At 44.7% G+C, this 20,935-nt stretch overlaps 1 protein-coding gene across 5 annotated transcripts in view; it reads left to right on the top strand.

The window, feature by feature from the left end:
- Positions 1–20,935, top strand: part of RNF220 (ring finger protein 220) — a 210,020-nt gene that overhangs the window by 151,940 nt on the left and 37,145 nt on the right. For 2 of the 5 annotated variants that reach the window (XM_014872099.2, XM_088169535.1), the window contains 4 exons: positions 900–995; positions 5,003–5,045; positions 12,518–12,561; positions 13,640–13,772. In XM_014872099.2, the coding sequence (XP_014727585.1) occupies positions 900–995; positions 5,003–5,045; positions 12,518–12,561; positions 13,640–13,772 (316 nt within the window). Of the gene's footprint in view, positions 1–899; positions 996–4,686; positions 4,859–5,002; positions 5,046–12,517; positions 12,640–13,639; positions 13,773–20,935 lie in introns of those variants that run through there. The other 3 variants (XM_014872098.2, XM_088169534.1, XM_014872097.2) reach the window with 2 other exon arrangements.

Below are 20,935 nucleotides of genomic sequence, written 5' to 3'. Positions count from 1 at the left end.
TGTCACCACACTTGACCTGTCCAATTCAGATGATATCTACACTTCCCTTCACAAACACACACATCTCCAAGCAGTCATTTATTGTCAAATTTTGCCAGCTGATTCTCAGAAACAAACATCTGCAGAGCTGCATTTCCAGTGTACATTTTTTCACAATGCAATGGGTTATATTAAGCCTAGTGTAGCTAAATTATAATTTTAATTAGAATTTTAAATTGTATTTTTCCTTCAAAGTACTCTAATCATAAAGTTCAGTTGTAACTCAGTGTACATTTCTTTAGATGCTGTCAAACTCCCACACTAATTTTCCTTCTAGAGTTCACTGTGTGTAGAATTTAGACTTACCTACTATGGACTTAAAGTTTATCAGTGATCTCTTAGGTCTCAGATATCACTGAGCTTTTTAACCTTCTAAAAGGCCCTTTTTTTTTCTGTACTACTTATTAAAATAAATAGCATCATTACTGAAGGAAGAGGTAGTTGCACTGCAGAGGTGCTGAGAGCTTTAGAGCAGTTTACAAAGCTATTGAGAGATTTAGTGGCACTTAAAAAGGGCGGATGAGGACATGTAAGCACTGCTCCACCTCAGCACTCCTGTGTCTTACCATGAGAATTTCTGGTGTGGTCCTCACATATCATTTCCAGCAGGGCCTGATTCTGCCCCAGCCACCAGACCTGGGGTAAAAATGACTGTCCCGTTGTTGCATGATTCATTTGTATTTTGCTAGACCCAGCAGCCTGATCCCCCTTGGAAAGAGCAGAGCCAATCCCACAGCCCAGTATTCCATCCCAGCAAGTCTCACAGCTCAGCAGACGCTCTCCATGGCTTTGAGGACAGCTTAGAGACAGGCAAAGAGTGCAACAACGCTCACAACATGAATTTCTCCTTTCTCTTGCAGTCAATTTTGTTGTCGGCCTCAATCAAGAGGGAAGGAGATTCTCCGACAGCATCACCCCACTCCTCAGATGACATCCATCACTCAGACAGATACCAGGTAAGCAGGTAGATGCTGTTGCTGGTCTTAGCCTTAGGCAGGGAGCCAGCACACCCCAGTGCCCACAGCTCTCTGTGTGACAGCCTTGCTCTTGGCTGTGCAATCACTGCCCTCATCATCTTGTTCTCCTGCTGGCATCATGGGGACATGAGCACTTGTCCCCTCACAGGACTGCAATGGTCGACTTCAGTCTGCAAAGTCCTCCCAGCTCCAATTAGAAACACTGTGGTATTTAAAAATGTTTTAAAATCTTTGTAGAGGTTTCTGTTGCATTATATTCACCATTTTGGTCTCATTTCTGTGGCTGTGTTTGTCATCACTCATCCTATGCCACTAAAGAACTTTCAGAGAAGTGACATTTTTTGCTCATGACTCTCATTCAAGACAGAAATTAGTTTGGACAATCCACAATCATGCCAGCCTGTTTTATAAAACGCTCTCTTCCCAGTGGAGCAGCAGTTCTTAATTTGGGTGATGCAATGAGTAAAACCTGAGGGAGATGGAGCAAGAAATGAAGAAAAGGGCAGTAGCACAAGTACAGCTTGGCTGGTTGTAAGTCTGTCTGTATTTTTGGGGCAGGCTGGCACACTTGACTCCAACTCAACACACATATAAACTGTTTGGCTGCAAGCCTGTACTCAGCCACTGGCTTCAACTAGGCTCTGAAAGGCAGCAGATAAATTAGTGTTGGTCACCAGCACAGGCCAAGCATGTGCCCACCTGCTATGTGGACAGGTTGGGTGGGCTGAGGCTGTACCAGTGTGGCAAACGCCTATCACCCTCCATTCTGTGGTGGTTTGCAGCCATAGCTTGTGCTCAGGGTCAGGCAGGCACTCATATCTTTCTGCATCAGCCTCTTTGCACATGCCAAGTGTATGTTTGAACCTGCAGAGAGAGGTTGATGAGCAGTGCTGAGGCTCTTATTGAGCCAGTTATAACATGCTCCTGAAGATGAGTCCTGTTAGTAGCAGATTCTTACATTTGTTTCCCATTATTCCATCCTCTGGCCTATTTATTGGTTATATTATCAGTTGTGGATCATATTGCCACATGGCTTTGAGTTATAACTTGATGTCACATTACAGCCACTTTACCTCCTATGAACAATAAAAGCTGGTGCAAAGTAAAAGAAGCAAAAACATGCAGAAGATACAGAAATGCCTGTTTCAGATAATCTTGCTCTCTTTCCTGCCTGTTTATTAAGGCTAATAAATAAATTACGTTCATTTCAAAAGGGCATGGAAGAGATTTTTGCCATGGCCCCCTTTGTTGGAGTACTCCCCTGCCTTCCTACTCTGCCAGACATCAGTCTCTGTGAGATTGGCAGCCCCTTGCAGCCCTCTATTCCTGTACATTTTATTATGTCATACTCAAATATTCTTAGCAGAAGCCCCTCTATGTGCTGAGTCCAGCTACTCTCTAATGTGCTTTAAGTTTGTGAGCATATTTTATGGAGGGTTGCAGCCCTTAATGCAAATGTGTAATGGGAGTTGTAAGTCTGTATGGCAGGGAGAAAACACTTCTGGGGTCTGATTTTCATTTACGCTTGTGCTGGCTGCGTTATGCTGCACTGGCAGTGTAAAGGGACCTCAGAGTGGGTGCCAAGGGTGTGTAAAGCCTCAGTGTATTCTTAATAAAGCCACAATATGAACGAGAATTCAGTCTGCCTGGCTTACCAAGGGAAAAAGCCCAGGAAGCAGAGCAGAAGACTCTCATGGTGGTGATTTTAAGGGCTGCAAAATTTAGCTTTCCATATGCAGAGGTGTGCTGGAATTATGACTGTCCCTTGTGTTGTGATCTAATCATGATTATACACTGTATTAGTAACATGCTAGAACGTGAGTTATTGGTGTTCAGGTTTTCAGAATTCCTGTGGCTCAGTTTTCCTAGTCTTTGTGCTTATATACCATGGGACTACTTGGGGAAGGAGATTTATGAATAGAAGTTCTACGGAAATTGGGGTTTGCACAGAACTTGGGCTGCTTGCATTGCTCCCCATGCTGAAAGGGAGCTGCAGCAAAGGCAGTGGGGTGGCTCCTGGATGTGGGGAGGAGGCATCCTCCTGCCTCCCCTGTGCCAAGACTGGTTGCTGGAGTTTGGTACATGGAGACTCATGAGACTGAGGTAGTGGCAGCCGATGGATTTGGTCAGTAGGGGCTGCTCCTCTTACAGTATGTTCTGTCAGACTGAGCGTTGAGTAAAAACAAAGCCATTTTAGTTATATATAGATAAAACCCTGAATACCCAGTGGAGAAATCAACAGCAAATTACAAATGATACATTGTACTGCAAAGATGGCATTTCAGGCTTGGAGGGAGCCCACAGAATATTTGTGACTGAATAGCAAGTGTAGTGTAGCCAAAAGCCTAAAATGCTTGTCCAGGGAAGGCTCATCTCCCTCCCCCCGAACTCAGGTAAGCGTGCCTCTCAAAAGACAGCTCAATTCATTAAAAGGGTAAAACCAACAATCGGCAGCTTTGATTTTGTAAGTAAGCACATGTATGAAAATCCAGCTGCACATTGAGCAGGCAGGCAGAGCTGGGATGTGGAACAGAATGTGCAAAGCTCACCAGCCAGCACCTGAACTGTCCAGCTGCCCATCATCATCCGGGACAGCAAAATGTATATCAGGGTGCTTTTTGTTTTCCATCTGAAGAAGCAGCAACAGATTGTCAGGTGCCAGAGAGGAGACCCAAAATGTAGGTTTGATTCCAGGAAACAAAGTCTGAGGAGTCTGCAGAGAGGGGAACAGATAGGATTTGTGTGTAGGAGCCTCTGCTGCCCAATTTGTAGCCGCCAGCTCTGTCCCAACTTCAGGCCAGTCTGCTGGGGCCATCCTCCACCACAACTGTGCAGCAGATATGGGAAAGAATCCCATGAGACAGCTCTGACCACCCAGGTTTGCTGAAACATGGAAAGGAAAAGGGGGAGGAGTGCCTGGAAAGCGCAGGCTGTGCCTGTAGCTAAGGTGTCCCCGTGGTAGGGGCCATGCTTGGGTAGAGAGTGTTGGAGGCCTGGAGCTTAGGTGGATGCTCAGCCTGGCCCAGCAGATGCAGATGGTGGCAGTAGGCAGGAAGGATGGGGCTCCACTTCCCAGGGCTCTGCTTCTCCAGGGCAGGCCCTGGGGGTTCCATGGCAGGGCCAGGGCAGGGCAGGGTACACATAAGAGCCCACTGGCCACCTGCCTTTGGGTCTTATTATGCCGGACCCTGATTGGCCAAGAGCCTTTGGGCTCCAGTCCTTGACTGGGCAGAGGAAGTTGGAGTGTGCCACCCTGGTGCCTGATTGGCCAGTGCTTTTGGGATATTTTTGGGACCAAATTGGTCTAATTGGTCAGTGATGTTGGGCCTAAAGGGTGCTCAATCACTATTGGACACGGAAATCTGCTTCCCAGTTGCTTCCAGGCTCTGATTGCCCGGGACAGCAACCTGCCTTTGGGGTCTGATTGATCATGGCCCCCTTGGGTCCAGTGGGTCCTGATTCCTGATTGGCCAGGCACTCCAGGGTTTCAGTAACCCGTCATTTCTGATCGGCCAGGCACCCCAGGGTCCCCGTAACCCCTGATTTCTGATTGGTCAAGTCCCCCGGGTTCCAGCCGCCCCGGGACTCTGATTGGCCGGGCTCGCCAGGCGCTGCCGCCCCCTGTCGGTTGTCATGGGAGCTGCCTGGTGAACTCTCACCCGCGCGCCGCGGGTCACATGACCGGGGCCAATATGGCGGCGGCCGCCGGGGGCTGATCGGCGGCGCCCGTCGGGCCGCGCCGCATCCACCCGCATCCCGGGCCCGCCGCCCGCTGCCCGCCCGCGGCGCCCGCGGCTATGCAGAGCGGCAAGAGGGGACCCGGCGGCGGGGGCCGGGAAGAGGTGGGTGCTGCGGTGGGTGGGAGGCCCGTGGACGGTGCGTTGTCCCGGGGATGCGGGGGGACGGGGCCGGGCCTTGTGCACGGGCGGGGGCCGAGTTGTTTAAATCCGAATCCTGACGCTTCTCCGCTCTTGTCTCCTCTGCAGACCTTCCTGCGGGTGCGAGCGAACCGGCAGACTCGGCTGAACGGTGAGTGCGGCCCCCATCGCGCCTGCCCCTCCGGAGAAGTTTCCGGAGTTGGGCCGAGTTTTGTGATACCCCCACGCCCCCCACACCACAGGCCAGGAGCCGCCAGCAGCCTCGATGTGCCGGAGGAGTGCAGGGGGCATTCGGGTGAAGCCCTCCACGCTCACTCCCGGGTCCCCAGGGAAGCGGCTCCCACCTCCGGGATCCCCCCAGCCGGTACAAAAAAGGCCCCAAAACCCGTGCATTCTGTGTGGGGCTGCTAAGCTTTCACAGCTCACATGGCTGAGTCGTGCAGTAAACTTTTAAGAAGCCTGAGTGTCATCTGACGTCATGGTTTGTTTTGTTTGGGTTTGTTTTTTTTTTTTTTTTTCAAATCCACAGATGCTGGTGCGATACTTTATTCTTGTATCTGTGGGTGCTCCCAACAAGTAAGCAACTATTTCTAGGGAACAGTAGCCTGGTATTAAACAAACCAAATCAGATATCGCTTTATTTCAGAGAGAGGAAGCCTACCTCTCTGCTTTGAAATTGGAAAGAAAAGATGAAAGGAAAGTCTTCTTATTAGACCTGAAGAAGTTGAAACTTTTCTCAAAGTTCAGAGGTCAGAACTTACCCTGTAGACAGTAACAATGTTCTGTCATCTGGTTTTGTACTGCTTGTAGCTACTTTAGTATGTAACATGTAGTCGGAAATTGGTTATTCAGGCTAATACAAGTCTCATGAATCTCAAGCTTCCTGATGGTAGTTCATGATAACACCTCTGATGTTGTGCTTTTGGAGTTTATTCAGAAGAAAATCTACTGAACAAAGTAGCAAAAGGGTTTAGAGTGTGCTGACAGCAAAATAGTTTGCTTGAATTTGAAGCCCTCCATGTTTAGTGTGCTCTTAAGCAAATAGAAGCTACAGATCCAGATCTTTGGTAAGTTAGGCATAGGTGAATTCAGAGCTATCCTCAGGATTTTTAAATATCGACCCAGAGGGCCAAAAATCTGAACTCTAGAAAGTCTGTTAAGTCACAGAACAAAGAAATTATTTGCCTTGTACCAGTTGCGGGTAACTGCTGGCAGGTGCTCACTCTGCACTCCAAGATGAGTGCAGAGAGCTGCCAGTGCTAGCAGGCAGAAACAGAGACTTCAGATGGCTCAGATACACCAAGATGTGCTCTGTGGTGACTTGTTTTGTATGACTGAGGTCTCTGGAGTCAAGGATGTCAAACTGTTCCTTTATCATAGTTGGATAACTAGGGCTAAGCTCTCTCCTTCCACCTTTTTCAGGCCAACAATGTGCAGTCACCTTATTTTAAATATTTTTTTTTAAGTCTGAGCCAGACTTGTGAAATTCTTGGTGTTGTGGAGTCCTTCAGTATGAGACGAGGCTCTTGGTGAGAGCATGCTCTGTTGAACTGGCTCAGTAGTGCTTCGTGCTTTTGTCTCCATCCCAAAGCAGGACTGCAACACAAGCTGGGTAGAATGTGATCTCCTTTTGGGAACTCTTCTTGGCCTATCTTGTTGGATGCTTTTGTTTAGCTTATCTAAAGGGAGGCAGGTAGTTTTGTACAGCATTTACATTTTTTTTGCTGGACGTTTTTACTCTTTTTGTATGTACCTTTTGTGGTACAGCCATATTCCAAATGAAAGAACATATATGCTGCCGTAATAATGCTGGGGTTTCCTGTTCGTTCTCTTCTTCACCCTGAGGTGAAGAGGGTCCAGATGTCAGGGTGCTGGCTGCAGAAATTCAGGTGGAGTGCTTTGGATCCCAAAGGTCAGATTAGATCAGAACTGATTCCTTTTGACTTTGCTTTTTTGTGACTGATTACTGCTGTTGCCAGAACATACCTGTAGTGATGTCTGGTCCAGTCTGCACCCAGCCAAGTGACTGAGTGGGTTCTACTGCTCCCTTCTTTACATTTGTACTTATAAACTCTGCCTGCTTTTTAGTTTCTTCCTCCACATTAGTTTGCACTGAAATAACTGCAGTATTTGTAAGCTTTGCCACCTTATTGTTGAAGAGTAATTTGAGCAGTAATGCTTTAGATGGAGAACACTGGAGTGCTTCAGGGGGAAAAATCCCCTTATTTATCTATATCTCATATTTTAATGAGCTTCTAATCAATCATGCAGCTTTAGTTTCCTAATCCTGATTATTTTACATGAATAGAAGTTGTGCAGGACTTGTCCAAAGACAGGTGGCTCTTTGTTTCATATTCTCATTGACACAGCAGAAACTTAAGATATAGCAAATACAGTCTGTCAAAAAAATCTATTTCATTTGTTTTTATTATGTTTTATGTGTACTTTTCAATATTGTTGTAACCAGTTTATCTTCGCATTTCTGTCAAGCTTTTACGAGCTGAGTTCTAGAAGCACTTCTGGAAACTCCTCCTATAAAAAGGGCTCACAGTGTTTGCTCTTCCTCCACATTGTCCTTGACTCAAATCTTGGCTGCTCAGGCTGTTTGTGACTCAGTTTTGTTTGGACCTTGATGTTTTCCATCCTGTTGTGTTCATTTGAGAATGTGCAAAAGGAGCTAAGGGAAGAGAAGGTAGAGAGGAAAATGTCTTCTGTGAGCTGCTGTTGGCCTGGCTGCAGCATGATTAGGTCCTGATAGTAACACGGTTCACACGTACCTGACTGGCCAGAATTTTAATTCTGTAAGTCAAACCAGTGACTTAAATTGAGCTGCAAGTAAGGTAAATGCATTTTCAAGCTCAGGTGCAGGAGATTAATGTTCTGTCTGTTAGTCTCTTGGTTGAGTGTTTGTATCACAACTTCCCTGTTAGCCTCAGTGAGTCAATCCTGCACTTCTCACCTGTGCTAAACTCACTTTACAGAGGTTGTGTCCTTGTGAACCCAGGAGTATGAGGTGCTGGTTCCTGATGAACCTGTGTGATAACGGAAGCATTTCTTTAATTTGCCTTATTTCCAGTGTTGCCAAACTGGAAACTTTAAGCCACCCTGTAAATTGATGCTTGTGGAGCTTAGCAGTGCAGAGCAGGTTATGTAGTCATTCAAAATTAGAGGCACAAAGTTTGGCTTAGTGTATCAGAACATGGGTTAAGTAGGTGCCAACCTCAGAGAATAGTGTCAGATTGAAGGTTGCTGAAAATCATCTGTGTGGAACTTTGGCCATGCAAATCTGAAAGCTGCACTGAGACCCTTTTGTGAATCTGGCCCTTAATGTTCTTTTTCAAGCAGATGAGCAGCAAATCGTACTTAAGGTCTGAAACGGGTTACTTCTTGACCATCTGTTTTCTTGCTTTTGCTTATTCTTGAGATGGCTTTTTGTGCTCAGCCACTACTGCTATTATTCCCTTGCGTCAGATGTAGTGGATGAGTTTGATCATTCACAAAAGCTTTTTGTGACAGATTTAACAAAAGTAGGTGTAACTACTCCTCAGGACTCCTCTAGTAGATTGCAGTAGAGCAATCTTGTGCTTGACTATCTCTGACTCAAATTTAGGGTTGTTTCCAAAGTTTACATTCTCAGGTGAGTTGTGAAATAAATAGGTCCTTGCAAAGCTCTATTTGTGCCTCCCTGAGAAGGTGAGTCCAGTTTTGGTGGTTACCCTAAGCCTGTCTCTCCAAACAGACCATGCAGTTTGTTGAACCACCACCGTGTCCCCTGCTTTTGTAGCTCATGGGTGGGGGAGGAATAAAGATGGATGATTTTCACTGGAAAGGAGACAAAAATGTTTCCACTTAATTTGATTGGCCTGCCATTGCAAGAGCTGCTAATGATGTCTGCATAGGACTCAAGGGACCACTCAAACTGGTGGAGGGAACCATAAGATATTCCTAGTAACTTAATCATCTCCTTTGATGCTGCAGGAGAGGTTGGTGCAATGTCTGCTGCTAGATGCTGTGTAAGAGCACTTCTGAGGTAATTAGTGCCCTGTCCTGAAGGTGAATTTTTGCCTGGGGAGGGGAGTACCAATGAAAACTAAAATCCATTAGCTGTTCTCACAGGAAGTTTGGCTGGACTAGAGAGTAATATGATCTTTAGGCATTAATAAGGCTCAGCCTTGATGAGGAGAGCCCATTGTTAGAAAAAATCCTCAGTCTCTTCTGCCAATAAGGCAGCAATGGTGGGTTGGCTCCTCGTCTCTGCACCTGTGAGAAGGCAGGGACCAGTGTGCCTTCAGCAGCAGAGGCCTTGTCAAGTGCAGTTTGGCTCCTCTAGTGCAAGCAGACTCTCTCACCTTGCATAGCCCCATATTAGAGAACTAGATATCAGTGAAGGGAAGAGCAATTCCCTTAGCCAGCACAGCTCCTAGGTTAAGTCAGAGACCATAACACAGACCCCTTGCAGAGGATCCCAGTTCTTGCTCACCTCCATGTGCTACTTTCTCATTCATCTCCTGTGATCACTTTAAACTCCCTGGGTACCTGATGGTTTCATATAATCTGAAGGAGAACATGCACTTGCAGCAGGAGCCGTGTGTAGGGTAATGTACGTCTTTAAAAGTGAGGCCTCGGAGGTGCTGGAAGCCCTCTGATAGCCTAATAATAATTATTAATGCTAATAAAAATTGGTGAACTCCTCACCTCCTGGCAGAAGGTTGGAATAATAACTATGGAGTCTTTGTTCAGTCAGAGGTAAGAATGGGTTAGGCTTGTGCAAAAACTTCCCTCCCTGTTCTGCCCTCTTTGTACATCCAGTCCTCAACTGGCTGCATTTTTATCTTCCTGAATTACGGGAGGGAATGACTTTTTCTTTTTTTTTTCCCCTCTCCATGCTCCTTCGACAGGAGTGAGGGGAGAGGGATTAGTGAGCTAATTAGAAATGATCGCATCTATCAACACTAATTAGCAATCCTGTGGTCTCACTCGAGTGTTCTTTTGAGATGCTCCCCTTCGGGACAGCGCCACAATCAGCCCCTGCCTTTGGGGTCGCTCTGTCCCTGCCGCGCTGATTGGAAGTGATGGCCGGGCTGCGTGTGCCGGGCAGGGACAGCGCCGCTCGGATCTGCTTTCCAGGCTGCTCCCTTTCCATTCCTCCTGTCACCAGGGGCACCCTTGGCGTCCCTGGGCACGACACTGCCACTGCTAATGACCAGAGAATGAAAATGGCAGAGACATTTGTTTTCAACACCTCTTTCCTCCAGTGTTTTTTTCACTTGTGGTAACTCAAAGGCCTGCTTCTCTGCGGAGCTAAATGAGCTAAGATAGGGACTGGCTGCTGGGTCTGGTGTAGAGCTTGAGCAGAGTGAGGTTCTCTTCCCAGCTCTGCTCTAACATTTCAGCAGCAGATCAGGTGCTTGTTCTGGTAAAATAGTCCCAAGAATTTATCAGCAGAAGACCCAAAATAAGTTGTCTTCCTTTTGTTACTGCTACAGTGCATGGACTGGAAGATGGCAGTAAAAAATCCCTAAAAATGCTAATAAATTCACTAGACAGACTGCTCTAACTGAATTGTTTGGCCATGGGGAGTCCTACCAGAATAATTAAACTACATTTCCCTGTTAAAAAAAAAAAGGTGAGTTGAGAGAAATTTGTGTCTGTGATCAGGACAGAGAAAGCTTTGTTTTAGTGTTTCTCTCCAGAGGGGTGTTTGCTGAGGAATGCTCAAGTCGTTTCTGATTCCAGCCTCCATCCATTTTTTTTTTTTTTTTTTTTGGCTCTACAGAGCTAGTGAGGCAAGGAAAGAGTATCCTAAACTTACATGAAAGAGCTGAAGGATATAGGTATGCAGTAAACCAGAACTTCAGAAATCTCTTGGGTGTTAAAGTACAAGCCAGAAAGAGTGTGGCTTAACTCTGCCTAAATGAGAGAGTTGTGAAGCTGTCACTGTGGTATACCCAGCGCAAGAGAGGGTTGTGGAGCTTCAACAATTAAAATTTAGATAAATAATGAAAGCTGTGTCTGTTGAGAGTCTGTGTTGTTCGAAGTGCCAGATATCAAAAACATTCTTGTTTTGGTCTCAGGTTGCTGTCTCTTATTCTAGAAATGTCACATTTACAAAATCCTTTCCAGGATGTGAGGAGTGGAGATGTATTTTTCAGGGAGTTTTCACACATATGTATTTCAATGAGGAAAAACAGTGCCCATGGAATAATTTTAAGCTTTCTTAGTGCTGGAGCATGACAGAGTATAGGGGATGATGAATACTCCTAGTTCCAGATTGTGGGAAAGTATATCCTAACCCAGAGGGTGCTGAGTCCGGGGAAGCCAACAACGAAGTCTTGAACGAGGCCTTTCCTATCTGTGTTGATGTGTTCAGTTGAAACTTTATCATTCACTTGATGTGTGTGCTCTAAATTGAAGTACTTGAGAAAACAATTGATAGAAACTTTCCTGCACACTGGTCCTTCTCATCCTGGCATTCCAGAAGCTTTCTCTGACTCCTTGGCTGCAGGGAGCTGTTGATCCCATCGTGTTCAGGCATGAAGGCTTTCAGAGCATGCTGCAGTGCTCACGATGTCAGTAACGATTTCTGGCTAATGCAGCTTTTTGGTGGTGTCATCTCTTATTATCACATGGGCTTTCCTTGGGCTTTTTCTTGTCTCTCATTCAGAATTTTGACCTTCCTTATTAATTAAACAGTGACTTTCCTGCAGCCAGTGATTGAGTTATTCAGTAATATCTGCCTAAAGCCATCATAATAAAAGACAGAAGTTCTTTTTAATGCAAATGATTTGGTTCCAGATGTTTTGATCACATTAAACGATGGCTCAAATTAACCAGCTATTGGATTAAGCAACAGGCTACCTTGGCTGCTTTTTCTAATCATCGTGATTCCTAACATATTTGTTTCCCAGAGCATGTTCTCAAGAAGGCAGTGTAGCCCCTAGTTTTCATGAAATAAAACAGTAGAGAGACAGAAGCTATCTAGCATGGGTCTTGTGTTTTTTGTACCAAATACCTTTCCTTTCCATAGTATTACCTGCTACCAAGATGGTGCTCTGACTTGTTTGTGGTGGTCTGAGGGGTTTTTCAGGGTGCACAGGTGGCTCTGTGGTCGGAAAAGTAATTGTTAAATATCTCATCCAAGGCTATCAGGTGATGCATCATCCTTCTGCATTCTAAGCAAGTTCTTGTAGAGGGAATAGACATGTTAGTGGAAGGGCCTCAGGCTTAGAAAGTAAAATCCAAAACAGGGTTCAGTGGCTTGATACGCTCAACTTTGAAAGCAATTTCAGGTTTCCAAAGGAAAGATTTTAACCATTCTAACAATTTACCATGGGATGTGCAGCAGATATTCCTTCTCCTAGCTGTTAAATTGTGAATATCTGCCTGTGTGGAATCAGAGCACTCAGCTACAGGTTATAGATTTCCTCTGAAAAGTGCCAAGTAACAGTCTCTGTACTATTCATAGAGGTCAGAATAGGGAGTTACAGAGGGATTTTCTGGTGTGAAATCTTACCATTTCTGCTGCGAGTTTATTTGTTGGAGCTGAGCTAATAAAGACTGGATCTACAAACTTGACATGTCTTCCTTTTTTGTTTGTTTTCTTTCCCTGGTTTCTCCATGCAGCTCGGATTGGAAAAATGAAACGGAGGAAGCAAGACGAAGGGCAGGTATGTCCCCTCTGCAGCCGACCTCTGTCAGGATCCGAGGAGGAGATGAGTAGGCATGTGGAACAATGCCTTGCAAAGGTAGAGGCGCAGCAGGATGACCAGCTGCCATTCCCTTCTCCCTACTCCCAGCTCTGCAGTTGGCCTAATGTGGGGCAAAAACTAACATTGCTGAGCTTGCAGGCAATGCTAACTGTCTCCCTAAGATCTGTAGTCACTTCTTTGTCTGGGAAGATGGATTCGTCTGGATTTTTTTGTTACGTTGCATTAGTAACTTTTTACTTCGTGCACCCTTCTGCTGTTACAGAAGTCTAATTTGTAGATTTTAAAGGTGGAGCTATTGAAGTTTATGAACCTTCTGTAGGACTTCAGGCTACAGGCTGTGTAGCACAGGAAGAGCAGTTCATTCCAATCTGTGCCTTTGACAACATTAGAATTATTATTTTTTGGGTTCTTTTGTGACAGACTGGGATTTGTAAAGGTTGCATGACTATCTTACTCCAGGGAAGTGCATTTAAGCAGAATTGTTCTCATGCTGTTCATCCCAGAGACAGCAAGGAAGAAGAAACAGGCCCTGGGGAAGGAAGAGAGTTTTGTCATAGGGCTTTTTGTTCGTGTTTCTCAGGAAAAACCTTCAGTAGAGGACTTGTTGCCTCAAGAGGTGCATAGTATAAAGAGAGGTGTATTTTGATCAGTATGCCCCAAAAGTATGTTACAGGAGACCACTTCTGCTAGGGGTCAGAGGATTCTGTGGTATCATGTTCCTCCATGATAGAGGAATTTTGCACACAAGGCAGGGGAATGCATGTTGAAATGAACACCAGTATTGCTGTAGGGACCTTAAATTTCCTTGAGTAGAAATTATGAAACTTGCAATTTGTTTTGATCTTAGGTTGTCAAGTTCTTCAAGTGTCTAGTTTAGGTTAGTAGGAGCAGGGATGGGAATAAAGGCTACTGTATGCTCTATACTTAGCTGTCCTGGGAGCAGTCCAGCTTTTCTTCCCCATCCCACCATGAGTTATGAATGCCAATGAGCCGTTTTGTGCATCTCAACACTCTGCCCCTGATTTACCCCATGCAGAGAGAAGGTTCATGCATGACTGAGGATGACTCTGTGGACATCGAGAACGAGAACGGCAACCGCTTTGAAGAGTACGAGTGGTGTGGGCAGAAGAGGATACGGGCTACTACTCTCCTGGAGGGAGGATTTCGAGGTGCGCCAGTGTTTTGGGTACACTAGTAAATCATTCTGCTGTGAAAGTTGATCATTACCTGTCTTTAAAGGGAGGGACACGGGGACTTCCCTTCCAAAAAAGGTAGAATCATCAGCCTTTGCCAGAATGTAAAGTGGTTTCAGTTTTTTGTCCTTCTTAAATGATGAGAGTCAAAATTTGTGCAAATCTTGAACAAAGCATGGGGTTCTTTCTTTCTCAAAGAATGTGGCTGAAGAGGGAATGGGTAGATCATATGGGGAAAATAACGTTTTATATCTACATAGTAAGAAATACATGGAAATATGTAAAGAGAGGGAAATAGAAATGAAATTGTAAAAATTCTCAGCCTGGAGTGACGAAAGCTGGTGTATCAGCCTCTGGTGATGTATTGGAGGTGACAGCTAAGTCGCTTTAGCACCTGCATAAAATATTAAAGGGCCAGTTGTGCATTTATCACTCCATCCCTTTTAAGGTTGATAAATGAGAATCCAGGAACCTGCTCTGCACCTCCAGCACTGCAAGCCCTTAGGGCTCTCAGACAAACACATTTTATTTTTCCTCCTCCTTTTGCTTCTTCCCCAGTGACGGGGAAATCAGTTACCAAGGAGAGAGTGAGTTATGGCAAAATTTGACCTCTCGTGAGCTTTATTGGTGAATGTAATTTTAGCTAGAAACCAGGCCCCTTTCTTACATTCAGCCCTTTGGCCTCAAAGAGGAGGATTTACTAAACTGTTTGTTGGCATCAGCCTCAGGCACTCACGAGAGTTTCTTGCAAGCAATCCACGTAGCGCATACTTAATGAGAGGAGGAATGCTGGCTCCCTTCGTTCAATAAAGAGGATGGGATGTGATCTCTTCCTATATCAACTTGGATTTTAATTTAAAATATCTCAAGGGGAAAGGCTACTGCATAAGGGAGTTGGACTTAAAAGCCAGCCATGTGCTCAGCTAAAACCAGGCACTCCTGATCTGCACTTGCTTTCCTCTGAAATTAAATTGTAGCTGGGTTATAGCAGAGCATATGATCAGGAGCACAGAGCTGAAGGAGTAGTTTCTTTGGGCTTTAAAGGACCCCCAGTGAGTCTCACACTATTACGTGCTGTGTCAGTAGCCTAACTTTTTTTTTGTGACTGCATGGAGAGTTGTGTCTGTGCATGATTCCATATAGAGGCCTGATGAGAGCATGCAGGATCTTAGACTATGTATATGTAGCATAGACACTACAACCTGTAGCAGGGAAGCATGAAATGTCTGTGTGCCTCTGTTGTTATCAATGCTAGTCCTGGTTAGAAAAAGCTGTTCAGTTCATTCCTTCTCTTTTTGCATGGGTGGTTTTTTTCTTCACCCCCACTAAACACCTGCATTTGAGGAGAGCATGATCTTCACTTCCTTTAGTGTGGACATGGTGCTGTCTTCTCCTGGTAAATGTTTCCAGTTGTTTTTGAGTTAACTCCCTGAAGTGTGATCTGAACCTTCCACATTGCCTTGGTTATATGGAGACTCTTTCAAATGAGGCTTCAGGTGGACAAAATGCGTGTAATTGATGTAGTTAGGCTGGGTAAATGTAAAGTACTTGTTCTTCTTTGCATTTTCTTCATTATTTTAAGGAATTCTCAAATGTGTTACTTGTCACTATGTTGATCATCTGCTTTCCTCCACCAGAAGTTAGATAGGTCCTAGCATCAGTGAGTGCTGTAACATCTGCCGGATGGCTACACACACGTGAACAGGTACTTGTGCACGTCATTCATACTTGGAGATGGCGTTGCTTCCATCAGGAAATGTAGGGTCTGTCTCTTTTTTCCTTTTGGAGACCTTCATTACACCTTCAGGAATTACATGGACAGATCCAGGAAAAGATTGGAAGTCCAGGAGAAAAGCAGAATACAACTACATAGAGTTCTAAAATCCTCCATAGTCACCCTGCTGACAAGGCTTTTGGGTTAATCTTCCTCCCTTGGTGGTGCTGGATGAAAGGTGTCTGTAGATCAGCTCACAAGCACAGGACACTCCCTGTAGTATTAGTAGTGAGAAACATCCTCCCTGTGCAGCATTTGGTGGCTGAACCACTGCTGAAGAAGGGACTCCTTATATTTGAGCAGCTAGCAGGTCTCTAGCTCCTGGCCTTCCTCCTGCAGAGCACACCTCTGCTGGCAGCTAGATTCAACAGCTGCCAAGGCTTCTCTAGAGAAGTGTCCTCTTCCCTAAGCAGGGGATTTTTTTTTTTTCTAACAACTTTCTACCTAGTATTTTGGGATAAGCAGACAGTATGTACAGGGTACCTACCTACTCTGTGCAAGAAGTGGTAAAATTTGGAAAGCCAAAGCAAAGCTGGAGTGATATCCTACAGCTGGCTGATTGCATTTATTTTTAATTAAGTTACACTTTTTCATGCTCTCTTTTGTGGCTCTCCTATTGTCTCTGACTACTGCATTCACAAGTCTCCATCACTCAGGACTGCTATGTGCACTCTCAGGTAATCTTAAGGTGACCGTCTTTTTTCTTTTGCTGCCAGTGTTGGGTCTTGCTAGACAGAATTCCTAATTTACAGCCCTGAAGCACAGCACAACGTTTTGTAGATGCTTTCTAGTGCTTAAAACTGCTTTGTCTGGAGCTGGCAATGCCCTCGTTAACCCCTGTCACCTGAGGCTTTGCATTTGGCTCCGTTCCCTTTGCTGAGAAGTAGCAGTGATGTGGAAATCAAATGTCTTTTATAATGCCAGACAGCCTTTGCCAGGCTACAAGGATGTCACCAATGTCTAAAGAGATGACATGGGGAAATACATAAAACCGGAGGGGAAAATAGATGGTCATGTGTCTCATTAATTTTGGTTTTAATGGTGTGTTGCTTTGAGGAGATGTCACAGCTGGGTGAAGGGGGACCAGTACACTGTGGCCAGTTTGTGTTGTACGTAAGTCCATTGGGCAGCATTACAGCAATGTCTCAAACTTAACACAGATCCTGGCTTCTTTTTATCATTTTTGGTTAGGGGACAAGGATCATATCATTCTCAACATGAGGAAAATTCTTTGCCAATTATGTAGAAAATCCTGACAGATTCTCAACTGGAGTAAGGTTGAGAGAATATGGGGATTTTCTTCTTAAAAACAGAAACATCAGGGAAATGAACAGCCTTGTTTGGATTTTCTAGAAGATGTCTAAAACATGGAAGCAACCACAGGCTGAAACTTTCACTTGTAAAGTTCCTTGGATGACACTTTCCTGCTTCCAAAGTATTTACACGGAAAACTTGCTCTTCTAAACTGAAAGGCTGTCTTAGAAGCTGGGAATTCTTTGTCTTCTTTGTTGGTGTTACAGCTGCAAGCCCCCAGTCAGATCTAGTGCAGCAGGGCCAAAGCACACCTACTTGGCTGCCACATCTTGGCATGCAGGTGGAAAGAGGCAGCAGGTGGAAAGAACAGGCTGTGGCAGCAAGTAGGAATATGACCTAAGAAGTGCAGGGACCAGAGTGTTGTCTTTGCAGCTGTTTGGTTTGGTGAAGGATTTCAGTCAGGAAATGTTTGGTACTTCTAACTGTCCTCCTGGTTTCTTAAAGCGTCATTTACCATGATTCAGTTTGCTTTCCAAAACTGGAAGGATGCAGGGTGTAAATTAAGATTATTGGCACTTATATAGAGTTTGGAACCACTTTATTTCAGTAGAGGCCCTGCTTAAGTAGGGGTTTGTAGGAGAGTTTGTGGTTCTGTTTGGGGGTAGGTGCAGAAGAATACCAGCATGAAATACCAAACTCAGTTTAAATCAAGCTTGTACTTCAAAGTGTGAAACTGTACAGATAAAATAATCAAATATTCCCCTGCCGCAGTACAGTGTCACAAGACTAAAATTTCTCTTGAAATACCTGAACATTCAGTAACTATCTCTCCCCATGTCTCTGAATCATCTCTCTCTGAAGCTCTTTGTTGCACAGGATTATTTCATGCCGTCTTTAATGAGTTTCTGTGTTTAGGATGCCAACAAGGCTTCTCAAGTGAAAGCGTCAAGTGGCTTCCTCTCTGATGTGGGGTTTGTTGGGTTTTTTTTAATGCTCAACATATTTGTAGCAATTCTTCTATTCCAGTCTGGAATGGATGCACGTTACCCTCAGTGTTTACACTGTAAGGTTATCCTTTTAAAGAATTCCTGGGGGAAGTTCAAAAGGTTTTTTTTCTTTGAAAGATTCAGTGTCTCTTTTTGTATGTATGTTTCTTACTTGAAAGAAGGAAAGGGAGAGGGGGAAGTGGAAAAAAAAGTGCTTTATCTGAAAAGAATCACATCAGCTTCACACTGATAGAAGCTGCTGTCATCTCTTAAACAGCTTAGCACAGTCAAAAGGCAAGAGGACTTAAAACAGTGTCTTACACAGGGATCGATGGGTGGAACACATAACTCGTAACTGCAAAAAAAAAAGCAACTCAGGGGGAGAGATAACGGTAATGATTGCATTGAGGGAAGCTTGAGGGAGGCTTGTTCTTTGTAACACAGCTTCAAAGGTGTCTGGACTGGTGCCTAAGCAAACTGTCCTGTGAAGTTGCTGCCTCTGTAGGTCTAGGGAAGGCGGGGGGGGTGGGGGATGCTTGCACCCTTCTGTTTCTTAACAGATGGGACAAAGATTAGTAAATGCCAGGTTAGCGGCTCCCTTCTGCTGCCTCAGATTTGAGGAGAGGATTTTGTCACTTGGTCTCTTTCCGTGTGTTCTGGGAGGCAGCTTGCCCAGGAGAGGGGATGGAGGAGAGCAGGGCTGGGGCGATTGGGGAGCTGGGTGTTGGGCGGGATGTCAGTTTATCGATCGCACCTCAGTCAGGAGAGCTGCAGGCGCAGTGCTCTGAGCACGAGCGGCAGCGTGCTTAATGTGATTGAAAGGCAGTTAAAATGGCGGTGACCTTTTCAGGGGGAATTAGATTGCCTGCCAAGAGTGGTTAGAGGGAGTGATAACGCCAGCTTGAGGAAGCTGTCCAGTCTGCTTCAAAGGGAGAGAGACAGGGAAAGCAAGCTGGCAGCAAGTACCGTTTAAAGCACGAACCGTGCGGTCTGATAGAACAGAGGTTGCTGTCCTCTTTAGATATGAAAGAATTGAAGAATTGTAGCTAAGTTCTCTCCACCCACCCCGTCCTCCTCTTCTCCCCTCCAGTTCCCCCACGCAAAAGCCTTCCTCTAGGTGCGGTAGCAAGCTAGTCACCACTGCTCTTCTCAGTTTCTTTTGCTTCAGCAGATCGTTGCATCAAAAATAATACAGAAGAGAGAAAGACTTTGAAAATGTTAAAATGGCAAGCAGGGCATTTTCAGGGAAGGATACTTTCTAAGAAAGATCAACATGACAAGGATCTGTCTGATAGATTGTGATACTCTTGAAGAAGGAGAAACACACGGGGATTACTTAACTCTGAAGTTTCTCTTTATTTTTCTGGTATTTCTTTTTATTTCTCTATGCTGCCCTTCTCCCAAGCTAGCAAAGGTCTTGAATCTATTTGCTAATGTCTTACCAAGGGAAAAGAACAGCAGAATTAAGTGTATGCGTAGAGGGACTTGGTAAAGCCTTTATAAGCTGTAACAAACTACAGTTATCCTTGGGTGTCCGTTTGCATTGGATCTCATGTCGTGTACAATTAGGGCAGCTGCCTGGAAAGCAGGACTGTATTAAAATGTTTAAAAGTTTCTTGCAAATGGCTGCAGTCCTCCCACTGCCAGCTTTCTATTGACACAGAATCAAGATATGTTTCAGTTTGAGCAGCAAGTGTTGTAGGCCAGCCTTCATCCAGTGTGGGTTTTGTCCAGAAGAAGCATTGGGGCAGTAGCTGTATGCTCCTCCAGTTTGTTCTCCTTCCAAATCCATGCAGCACATTAGAATCATTATTTCATGTGCAAGGTCCTGGCCTCAGAATCTAAACAGATAATTTTTAGTTCTCCTACCTCAACAACAGGTTTTTGTGATTACAGTGACTTCTTGGGTCTGGTAACTGCCTGGCAGAAAGCTTCAAATAAAGAAGGAAAGCTCACATGTGCTTCTCTATGCAATTTCATGAAAATGGAACTCTACAACAGAACTCTTAAAATCTGTGTTTGACATGTGTGTGGAAACTGAAGCATGGAGAAGCATCTTCTCTAGTGTTACAAAGATAGTAGCAGAGCTGGTGACAAATCTTAAAAGGCTTGCTCTAGAAATCTCACCTACTAGCCAGTGTGCCCTCTTTTTCAGATAAAACATAATGAGATATACAGGAAAGCTTCAATAGGCAAGGAGACTTCCTTTTTTTTTCCATGTCAGGAGATTCAGGCTGCATTTAAGGTTATACTGGTAAGAGGGTATAAATTGATCAATTCAAATGCAGCAAAAATATTTTTTGCTGAACAGTAAATGTGCGATTTCTCTTAAGAGACTGTGTGGGAAATGGAAGATGTCACTGGGCATATTTTGGCCTTTTGGAAGAGTGGTCTAGTAACTGGAATTATCTTTGCTACTGCTGTGTAAATGAGCCATAATTCATTCCTTTTACTTTGGCAGGCTAAAACAAACTTCAGCTTGGATACAAGAACAATCTGTGGTAAGAGTACAGGGAATCTTTGCTGAAATTAAATTCTTAATGTTCCTCCCATTTAGCAAGAGCTCAATTCAGTGCATTTCTCTGCCGTGTTTCCAGTGTCAGCCTCTCTCTCTAAGGTGAATGTGTCTGTACATCTGAGCATCTTTCGCAGCCTCTCAATCCTTGAATTTTAGCCTTCTGATTCTTGGGTTGCTACCTTCTGCTGGTTACTTCTACCTGCTGTAAGCTTCCAAGTGGGCAGGATCTATAAATACCATTTTTCTCAAGTGCTTATTCCCCTAATAGAGGGGGGCCTGCTGAGCCCCAGAGCACGTGTATCCCTTACCTCAGCCCTTGTGTAAAAGTGGTGATCTTGGTAATCCCTCCATTGCAGAAGCACAATAATTTGGACTGGTCTGATGGAGTAGCCCAACCACTTCTTAACATTTACACCTCTCTTCTTTGAGAGCAAGTACTTGCCCTTAAGGTAATACTTGACCTAACAATGCTAACACAGTCTGTTTGCATAGTGTTAGATACGGTAATCACATGGGCTGCACCTAATTCTTTCTCTGTAGTTTGTGTCTGCGTATAGAATTTGAAGGATTCTGTAGTTAATAAGTATCTCTTAAGTATTGTCCTGTA

Source organism: Sturnus vulgaris, chromosome 9 (assembly GCF_052056855.1).
Source record: "Sturnus vulgaris isolate bStuVul1 chromosome 9, bStuVul1.hap1, whole genome shotgun sequence".
Classification (NCBI taxonomy): Eukaryota; Metazoa; Chordata; class Aves; order Passeriformes; family Sturnidae; genus Sturnus; species Sturnus vulgaris.
This window is presented reverse-complemented; position numbering and strand designations above follow the sequence as displayed.